Here is an 11035-nt window from a genome sequence, read left to right as displayed (position 1 = left end):
GGCCGGGAATAAATGAGGGTACTTGGACTTCATTTCTGCTTCAGCTTCCCACGTCATCTTTTCCCTATCCTTGCTCCTCCATAGAACTTTCACTGAGGCTACATTTTTGTTTCTGAGTCTGCAGACCTATCTGTCAAGAATGGCAATTGTTTCGTCCTCGTATGTTAGATTCTCTGTAACTTGTATATCATCAACATGTATGATTCTGGAGGGATCTCCAATACATTTTCTCAGCATGGATATATGAAAAACTGGATGAACTGCTTGCAGTTTTGATGGTAGCTCCAATTCATAAGCTACCTGGTCTACCCTTCGGACGATCCTATAAGATCCGATATATCAGGGATTAAGCTTTCCTTTCTTACCAAACCGCATCACGCCCTTCATAGGTGATATTTTCAGAAACACCCAATCACCTACTTGAAACTCCACCTCGTCGTCGCACATCCGCATAAGATTTCGATGACTCGAGTCAGGCATAACCGTCTCGAATGCTTTTACCTTTTCAATACCGATAAAAAGGTCTGGCCCGAATAAGTTTGCTTCTCGGACTTCAAACCAACCGGCAGGAGACCTACACTTTCTACCATATAAAGCCTCATACGAAGCCATTTTTATACTGGCATGGTAGCTATTTTTATAAGCAAACTCTATCAGAGGTAAATGATCATCCCAACTTCCTTGGAAATCCAGTACACAGGCTCGTAACATATCTTTCAAAGTCGAATAGTCCGTCACCTTGCCCAGACCGACGGATGGAAAGTCGTACTAAGATTTTCTCAAGTATCAAGACTTTCCTGAAAAGATTTCCAGAACTTTGCCGTAAACTGAGCGCCTCTGTCAGAAATAATGGACACAGGAATGCCGTGAAGACACACAATCTCCTTAAGATACAATTTAGCATAGTCTTCGGCAGCATAGGTGGTCCTTACCGGCAAGAAACGGGCTGATTTGGTTAACCTATCAACGATTACCCAAATAGAATCGAATTTGCGATGAGAACGGGGCAATCCCATGATGAAATCCATATTAATCACTTCCCATTTCCACGTTGGGAACTCCATTTCTTGTAATAAACCACTGGGTTTCTGATGTTTTATCTTTACCTGTTGGCAAGTGGGGCATTGGGCTACAAAGTTAGCAATATCCTTCTCCATACCATTCCACCAATAAAAGCCCTTGAGATCCTGGTACATCTTTGTGGATCCGGGATGGATTGAATATCAGGAATAATGAAATTCTGACATTATCCTATCCCGAAGCCCAGTTACATATGGAAAGCACAGGCGGCCTCGATATTTGAGAACCCCATTTGAGTCAAGTTCAAAAGCTGAGATCCAATTTCGTTGAACTCCTTTCTTGATAAAGATTAGCACTGGATCTTCATACTATTGAACCTTTACGTCTGAGGCAAGAGTCTATTGAGATATCTTCAGTAAGGTAATCCCAGTGTCTTCTGAATTTAGTAGGCGAACTCCCAGATTTGCTAAGCGATAAAGTTCTCGAGTCATTTCCAATTTTTTCATTGGCACATACAATAGGCTGCCCATTGATTTGCGACTTAGAGAATCAGCTACAACATTAGCTTTGTTAGGGTGATATAAAATTTTGGCATTGTAATCCTTTAGCAATTCAAGCCATCTTCGTTGCCTCAAATTCAATTCCTTTTGCTTGAATATGTATTGAAGGCTTTTATGGTCTGTATAGATATCAATATGGACTCTGTATAAATAATGTCGCCATATCTTCAGAGCGTGAATCACTGCCGCCAACTCCAGATTGTGGGTTGGATAATTTTGCTCATGTTTTCGTAACTGTCGAGAGGCATAAGCGATCACTTTACCATTTTGCATTAAAGATGCATCCCAATCCTATGGGTGACGCATCACAGTATACCATGTAACCCTCGGTGCCTTCTGGAAGGGTGAGAACAAGAGCGAATGTCAACTTATCTTTCAATTTCTGAAAACTCCGCTCACACGCTTCTGACCATAGAAACTTGGCCCCTTTATGAGTTAATTTGTAAGGGGAGCTGCTATAGAAGAGAAACCTTCTACAAATTTCCGATAATATCCCGCAAGGCCCAAGAAACTTCGGATTTCCAAAGCTGTTGTTGGCCGGGGCCAATTCTTAATGACTTTGATCTCCCGATCGCCAACTTTAATACCCTTATAAGACACAAGATATGGCCCAAAGCCACCGAGGTCAAATAGAAATTCACATTAGGAAAATTTTGCGTACAATTTCTTTGATCTCGCAATGTTTTGCGACCCTTGGAGATGATCAGCATGTTTCGTCTCCGAACGAGAGTATACCAAGATATCGTCAATGAATACAATAACAAAAACATCCAAGAAGGGCCGGAATACTGTGTTCATTAGCGCCATAAATGCCGCAGGAGCATTTGTCAATCCGAAAGACATAACTAAGAATTCAAAATGCCAATATCTCATCGTGTTGTCTTTGGAATGCTTCCTTTACACGTAGTTGATGATACCCCGACCTTAAGTCAATCTTCGAGAAGCATTTGGCCCCTTATCCGGTCGAACAAATCATCAATTCTAGGCAATGGATATTTGTTCTTGATAGTCACCTTATTCAATTGTCGGTAGTCAATACACATTCTTAGTGAGCCATCCTTCTTGCGCACAAATAATACCTGTGCTCCCCACGGAGAAGTACTGGGCCTAATGAAGCCCCTGTCTAACAAATCCTACAATTGCACCTTCAATCCCGCAATTCGGCAGGGAATATACGATAAGGAGGAATGGAGATGGGCTGAGTGCCCGGATACACATCAATGGCAAATTCAATTTCCATTTCAGGAGGGAGACTTGGTAATTCATCGGGGAATGCATCCTGAAATTCATTAACTACAGGAACGGATTGCAAAGTTGGCGGTTCGGCTTCAGTGCTCCTAACTCGAACCAAATGATAAATATAGCCTTTGGAAATCATTTTCCGCGCCTTAAGGTAGGAAATAAACCTACCCTTTGGAGCTGGAGTATTGCCCTTCCATTTAAGAACTGGTTCCCCCGGAAACTGAAATTTCACAGTTTTGGACCTACATTCCACAATTGCATAGCAAGAGGTTAGCCAATCCATACCCATAATAGCATCAAAGTCCACCATTTCTAACTCCACTAAATCAGCAAAATATCGTAACCACATACTTACTATAAATTTGTCTCGCAACAACAGGTTCCCCGATAGGAGTAGAAACTAAGAAAGGCTTGGACAAAGATTCGGGCTTAATACCAAACTTATCAGCAATATAAGGAGTGATATAAGATAGTGTGGAACCCGGGTCAATCAATGCATAGACATCATAGGAACAGATGGATAAATCCCTGTCATAACATCTGGGGACGACTCAAGATCCTGCCGCCCTATAAGTGCATAAATACAATTTTAGCTGCTGCCGGAACCAGACATCTGACCTCTTCCCCTACCTCTACCTGTCGAGACTGAAGAAGAACCTTGCCCAGGAGGGTGAACAGAAGATGAAGAACCTGTGATCGAACCTCGCCGGCCGAGTCGTGCCTCCTTTACCGCATGAGATGGATAGCTTTCACAATATGACTAGGCTGCCCATAAAAGTTACGCACCCCCATACCCTGGCGACACTGTCCAAAGTGGCCCTTATCACCGATCACAAAGGGCGGTGGGGCCTCGACTGCGGCTCGATTCTCCCCTATAAAAAACCGGCCCTCTCAAACTTCCGACCCACATCCGAATAAGTGGGTCTATCATCATACGCCGTACATTCATACGAGCAATATCCGGAGCCGCCATGCACCGCAGCCAAGACGTCATACAATACTTAATCAGGTGAGGTCCAAGTCCAGTCACGAAACGATGTACCCTATCTTCCATTTCAGTTACCATTGCCGGAGCATATCTAGCCAAGGAGTTAAACTTCAAACTATATTCCCGAACGCTCATATTATTCTAGCGAAGCAATAGAAACTTATCAGCCCTGGCCCTGTGGACCTCGGCTGGCAAATAATGATCTTAAAAGGCTCTAGTGAAATCGAGCCATACTGCTGGAGGTGCATTCTGCCCTCTCGACTGTTGTCACGACTCATATCATACTGCCGCCACATCCCACAACCTATAAGAAGCTAGCTCCACTGATTATGTATCAGAAGCATGCATTACCCTAAAAACGCGGCCCATTTGATCTATAAAGTTCTGAAGGTCATCCTTCGGGTTTATCCCCGTGAACACCGGAGGGTCCAAAGTAAGAAAGTCTCGCACGCGGGAACTAACAGCCCTGTCCGGAAGGCCAGCCTACCGCTAAGTCTGAGTAGCCACCAATCTAGTCAATAATTAGGACCGTCTCTGGAAGTCCCGATGCGGGCAACCAGGGGGGATGAGCTGGAGGCTGAGGAGCCGGAGGGACTGGAGCTCTATCATGCCCTTCCGCAACTGATGGAGTAGAGGTAGCATGCGAGGGGGTAGCGCTCTGAGCCTCGCCTTGCCCGAACTCGGCTGGGGATACTCGGCTCGGGCCTTCCCCCACAGCGTCCCGTATTTTCCTAGCCTTCTTCTTTCTCTGAGGCATCGTTGAAATTTAAAGAGGAAAATATTAGATAATTTCATCCTTACTTGGCTCTATCGCACGATCTAGATCATGAAGAAAAGCATATTCCTAAATGCCCTGTAGCCTCCTGGCTATAGATATGGTGCACGACATACCGATAACCAGGACTCTACTGGACACGGCTCATACAAATCCCTAGGACTGAACTGCTCCGATACCAATTTGTCACACCCCCAACGAGGAGTATGACGGGCTCCGACTCACAGGCCAGGAACCACCTGACTTAACGGTTAAGGTGAATACCATATACTATAACTTAGCGTATACCTATACGCAAAAAAGGCCCAACATAAAAATATACGATAATCCAATATATATGTACATATGCAAACTGACAAGGTCGCTACAACATCACGAGTATCATAAAGTCGGCAAGGCTAACAGGGAAATATCACAGACCAAAACAAAGCCGACATAACCGTACATAGTATCTACATACCCCGTTATGTCTATGAGCCTCTAAGAATGTGCATATGAACATATATTACATTAGCATAAAAGTACCCAAAGATAGCAACTCCGAAGTAGTGGCATTTGCTAACACGCCGAATGCTAACGAAAAATCCTCTTGCGGTTGCTCCTCGAATAACCCCGTCGAGCACTGCAGCAAAAATGCGGCGTCTCGTGTAATGGGATATCGGTATTGATAAAATACTGAGTATGTATGAGGTAGGAATAGAATAACGTGAGTAAGATAGAATTATAAGGAGGATAAAAATCATGTGCAAGTATATACGAGATATATATAGTATCATTATAATGTGGCCTTTTCGGGACTCGTGTATAACATACCGGCCTTATCAGGACTCGGTGTATAACGTACCCGGCCCTTTCGGGAGTCAGTATATAACGTACCCAACCCTTTCAGGACTCGGTGTGTAACGTACCAACTGATCAGTAGTTGCACAATAGGTGTCGTACCCGACCAACTATAGCGCGGCTCGGTGTAGTAAAATAATGCATACATATATATATAATGCATGAGGAGTCAATGAAGTAACACCGGCCCTTTGGAGTGACATAAGGTCGGTAACCTCCGAACAATTTATGGAATTTGTGTCACATCAAAGAAATAACTTAATGACGATAGACATGATAACATTTCTATAATCAATCAAATAATTAAGACATTAAGATTGGAAATACAAAGCATAGGAGTGGAGTGAATTTGTTATGGAACGCTCATGTTCATATTCTAGTTGGATTCGTGCCAAAGAAAGAGAGAAACGAATACCTTACATACCCTATTCGTCAAGCCACCACTTAAAGGATCCTTTACTCCAATGCTCGCCCTTCACCTGAACCTATATAGCGAGAAATACATCTTTAATCATACTTTCATCATATTTCCGATCAACTTATATGTACAAGTTATCGAAGACTAATTTGGGTTACGTAAATTTGGGCGGCATCTCCCCTATATTATCTACTTCCTCCAAATACCAAAACAACTCCCAAACAATACCAACCACATCAACAACAATATCATCAAGATTCTATAAGATAAAAGTATACAATTATATCCAAAACTTTCTTTAAACCTCAATCCATAAGCCAACAACACCAACACAATAATTATAACTCTTATTCTCATAAATATTCCTAAATCAACGTTAATAAAGAGAGATTCATACCTTATACGTACTAGAATAGCAAGACCTTTAATATTTGTGTTGAATCCGAGCCAACTCCGTTGCAAGACAAAACTATAATCGCGACTACATGTTACCCGGACCTCGATTAATACTTCGTCACTTGAAATCTCTCAAAATCCTCACTTTATAATGTATATATACCCTCATATGTTTGCTGAGCGTTTTTTGAAATTATTGTGGAAAAAATGAGGGTTTTAACCCTTATATAGTGTGTTGAAGTCGGTGGAAACCGACTTAAATTTGCCCTTTGCATTCGCTGCCATGGGTCACACTCGCGAAGGGTTTCTCAGGGTTAATCTTCACATTCGCGGCCCTAGGGTCGCGATCGCGAAGGGTTTCTCAGGGTTACTTTTTGCGTTCACGGCCCTAGGGTTAATCCCTGCTCCGCCCACCTAACTTGTAACGTCCATAATTCTCTACTCCGATATCGTATCGATAAGTGGTTTATTGCGTTGGAAACTAGACTTCGTGAACTTCAATTTAGGCCTTTGTTTCATTTCAAAACTCCTAGTATACTGCGAGATATTCCTTCCTCAAGTAAGGACAAAATTAACCCCCATCTTTTCTTCAAAGTTTCAACAAACCTAATTTCCTTAATTCACTTGTCCTCCAATCCTTCCCTAGCTTATCATATGAACTTAAACTCTCGTAACCATGAGATAGGTGCATATAATCTCATATATCCTCGGAAGTATTCTTGGGTCCACAATTAAAATGACTAATACCTAATAGATTTCACGTACAAAACTACGAGGTGTAACATGTCGGGAGTCTTGGTAGTGTAGAATTGTAGTTTGTTTTCAAAATAGCACGATCAATTGAGGCTTGAATCATGCTTGTGCTCTTTTGTCATCTGCCTCTTTCTTTAAAAGTAATGAAAACGCATTTCTAGTTTTCGATTAAAAATATCATATCTTACTTATACTCGCTTTTCGTTTTCCGCACTTAAGCTAGTAAAACTATTCATTCTACGATTATGACATGTAACAAAACTGTTGAGCAAAGTACAAACGGTGTACAAGATTACGAGGAATACGATGAAAGCATGTGCTTGAGAATCTTCCGCAAGAGATTGAGTAACTCGAGAATCAAACGGAACCGAACTTGGATAAACTGAGATAGTTAACTTAGGAGACGAAGAAACAGTGTAGCAAACTCGGATCAGCATACACTTTCCGAAAGCTGAACGGAAGTAAGAATTGTTGGAATTGCTTAAGTAGTATGGCGACGTATTTGCTTGGTCCTATGACGACATGCCCGGGTTAAGTATCGACATCGTCTCTCATAGGCTACAAACTGATCCCACCCGCCCGCCGGTCAAGCAAAAGCCAAGGAAGTTCAAGCCCGATTTGAGTTTAACAATCAAAGAGGAAGTCACTAAGCAGATTGAAATAAATGTGTGAGGGTTACAAATTACCCCTCCTGGTTGGCCAACATTGTGACCGTTCCAAAGGAGGACGGAAAAATCAGGATATGTGTGGATTATCGGGATCTCAACAAAGCTAGTCCTAAGGATGACTTCCCCCTTCCGAACATCCACACACTCATCAATAATTGTGCAAAACATGAGTTGAAGTAATTTGTCGATTGCTTGGCGGGATATCATCAGATTTTGATGCATGAGGATGATGCAAAAAAGACGGTGTTTACCACTCCGCGTGGGAGTGTACGGCTACTAAGCCTACCGATGCGTCATTTGGCCTCAAGAACGGCGGCGCGACCTACATGAGGGCCATGACTACTTTGTTCCATGATATGATTCATAAGGAGATCGAAGTCTACGTGGACAATGTCCTTATCAAATCTCGAAGGAGTTCAGATCATTTTACTGACCTAAGGAAGTTCTTTGAACAATTGCAGAGGTACAACTTGAAGTTGAATCCATCACAATGTGCATTTGGAGTTCCAACTGGAAAATTATTTAGATTCATTGTTAGCAGAAAAGGTATAGAGTTGGATCCTTCGAAAATTAAGGCAATCCAAGACTTGCCTCCCTCGAAGAGCAAGAAAAACGTAATGAGTTTCCTCAGAAGGCTTAATACATTAGTAGGTCATCGCACAATCGATGGTGATTTGTGAACCCATATTTAAGCTATTGAAGAAAGATGCGCCTTTGAATGGACGAAGAGTGTCGGAAGGCCTTAATGAATCGGAGTACTTGTCCAGTCCACCCATAGTGGTCCTGCCAAAACCAGAGAAACCTCTATTACTGTACTTGTCCGTATTGGATGGTGCGTTCGGATGTGTGTTGGGACAACACGATGAGATGGGGGAAGAAAAGCATGCAATTTACTACCTAAGTAAGAAATTCACACCGTACGAGGCAAGGTACACTTTGTTGGAATGCACATGCTGTGCTTTGACTTGGATCGCACAAAGTTTGAGGCACTACCTATCCGCATACACCACGTACTTGATCTCAAGGATGGATCCACTCAAATACATCTTCCAGAAGTCGATGCCCACCGAAAAATTAACAAAATGGCAGATCTTGTTAAGTGAGTTTGAAATCGTGTACATAACTCATAAGGCTGTCAAGGGACAAGCCTTGGCAGATTACCTTGAAGAGAACCCTATAGACAATGAATATAAGCTGCATACAACCTATTTTCCCGATGAGGAAGTACTATTCGCAAGGGAAGATATTTCAGAGCCTTCTTTAGGATAGAGAATGTTCTTTGATGGAGCGTCAAATTTTAAAGGAGTCGGAATAGGAGCAGTTTGATTTTCGAGACTGGTCAGCACTATCCTATCTCAGCAAAGATTAGATTTCCCTGTACTAACAATATGGCGGAATACGAAGCTTGCATTGTCGGGCTTAGGATGGCGGTTGATATGAACATCAAGGAACTTTTGGTAATAGGTGATTCTGACCTATTAGTTCATTGGGTACTAGAAGAATGGACCACTAAGAATATCAAAATTCTTCCATACTTACACTGCGTGAAGGAGTTATGCAAGCAGTTCACGGAGATTGACTTCAAGCATATCCCTCGAATCCAAAATGAGTTTGCTGATGCCCTTGCGACATTGTCATCAATGATCCAACATCCGGACAAGAATTACATCGACCCTATCAAGGTAGAAATATACGACCAACAAGCGTATTATTTTCACGTCGATGAGGAATTGGACGGCCAGCCATGGTACTACGACATTAAGAAGTTGCTCGAGATGAGAGAATATCCGAAAAATGCTACTAACAAACAAAAGCGGACCTTAAAGAGAATGTAAAATCATTTTTTCCTCAACGGAGAAATCCTATGTAGGAGGACTTCAGACCTAGGATTGCTAAGATGTGTGGATGTCACAGAAGCGACAAGGTTGCTAGAAGAAGTACACGCAGGAACATATGGACCCCATATGAACGGATTCACTTTGGCAAAGAAGATTCTGAGAGCGGGATATTTTGGATGACTATGGAAAGAGAAAGCATTCGCTATGTACAAAAGTGTCATCAATGTTAGGTTCACGGAGATTTCATTCGAGTTCCCTCAAACGAGCTCAATGTAATGGGTTCCACTTGAACGTTCGCCAGTTGGGGCACAAATGTGATCGGACCTATCGAACATCCTACATCAAATGGACATCACTTCATCTTGGTGGCCATCGATTATTTCTCCAAATGGGTCGAAGCTTCAACGTACAAGGCAGCAACAAATAAGGTGGTGGCAGATTTTGTTCGCAACAATATAGTCTGCAGATTTGGGATTCCAGAGTCAACTATCATAGATAATGCAGCCAATCTCAACAACGATCTTATGAGAGAGACTTGTGAAAAGTTTAGGATGGCTCATCGAAATTCCACAGCATATCGACCGCAGATGAATGGAGTTATTGAGGCAGCAAATAAGAATATCAAGAAGATCTTGAGGAAGATAATGGACAGTCACAGAAAGTGGCATAAAAAGTTTCCATATGCTTTGCTTGGTTATTGTACCACAGCTTGAACATCCACAGGATCAACTCCCTACATGTTGGTCTATGGTTCAGAAGTTGTGATACCCGCAAAAGTAGAGATACCTTCTCTAAGGATTATCCAAGATGTTGGGTTGGATGAAGCAGAATGGATACGTAGTAGACACGAACAATTGATGCTCATTGATGAGAAAAGGATGGATGTTGTCTGTCACGGCCAGCTTATCAGAATAGGATGTCTAAGACATTTAACAACAGAGTAAGGCCTAGGAAATTCGAACCAGGGCAATTGGTTATAAAGCAAATATTTCCTCATCAGAACAAAGCTAAAGGGAAACTCGCACCAAATTGGTAAGGTCCATACGTGGTTCATCAAGTGCTTTTAGGAGGAGCATTGATTTTGGCAGAACTTGGATAGTAACGTGAGCACGAAGCCCATCAACTCAGACTCGATCAAGAAGTACTACATCAGAAGACATCCAAGCTAGCTTTTTCTTTTCCGTTGTAATTTGTATTTCTATTGTAATAGAACTACGCTGACCTGACTTCCCACGGTGGGATATGTAGGCAACCCACATCGGGTCCAGTCTTTTTGTAATAGAAAACCCCAAAAACATTATCTTCATGTAACTAGAACTACGATGCGACCTGACTTCCCTTGGTGGGATATGTAGGCAATCCCCACTGTCGCGACCCAACCCAGTGAGCGTGACTAGTGCCGTTGGCACCCGTACGCGCTCTTTAACTAGATTCGGCATACAAACGACTCATACATATATAAATGTCAAACGTGGCTCCAAACGGACGCATACAAACACATATCTTTTCCACGGTGTAAGGGGCGTCATAATATACA

The 11035-nt window shown here is 42.4% G+C and overlaps 1 protein-coding gene across 1 annotated transcript; it reads left to right on the top strand.

The window, feature by feature from the left end:
- The first annotated feature begins 9048 nt into the window (after positions 1–9048).
- On the top strand, positions 9049–10211 carry LOC132045714 (uncharacterized). Its single transcript, XM_059436281.1, has 2 exons — positions 9049–9491; positions 9800–10211. The coding sequence occupies exons 1-2, from the start codon at positions 9049–9051 to the stop codon at positions 10209–10211; spliced, it is 855 nt and encodes a 284-aa protein (XP_059292264.1).
- The last annotated feature ends 824 nt before the right edge of the window (positions 10212–11035 follow it).

This window comes from Lycium ferocissimum, unplaced genomic scaffold, assembly GCF_029784015.1.
Source record: "Lycium ferocissimum isolate CSIRO_LF1 unplaced genomic scaffold, AGI_CSIRO_Lferr_CH_V1 ctg7746, whole genome shotgun sequence".
NCBI lineage: Eukaryota > Viridiplantae > Streptophyta > Magnoliopsida > Solanales > Solanaceae > Lycium > Lycium ferocissimum.
The sequence above is the reverse complement of the archived record's forward strand: the minus strand, read 5'-3'. Positions and strand labels throughout refer to the sequence as shown.

Bases quoted from the DNA above. Each gene is read 5' to 3' on its own strand.
- LOC132045714 (XM_059436281.1), top strand. From the start codon at position 9,049: ATGGCGGAATACGAAGCTTGCATTGTCGGGCTTAGGATGGCGGTTGAT. The intron at 9,492-9,799 runs GTAAAATCATTT...AACGTTCGCCAG, and splicing joins AAGCGGACCTTAAAGAGAAT to TTGGGGCACAAATGTGATCG.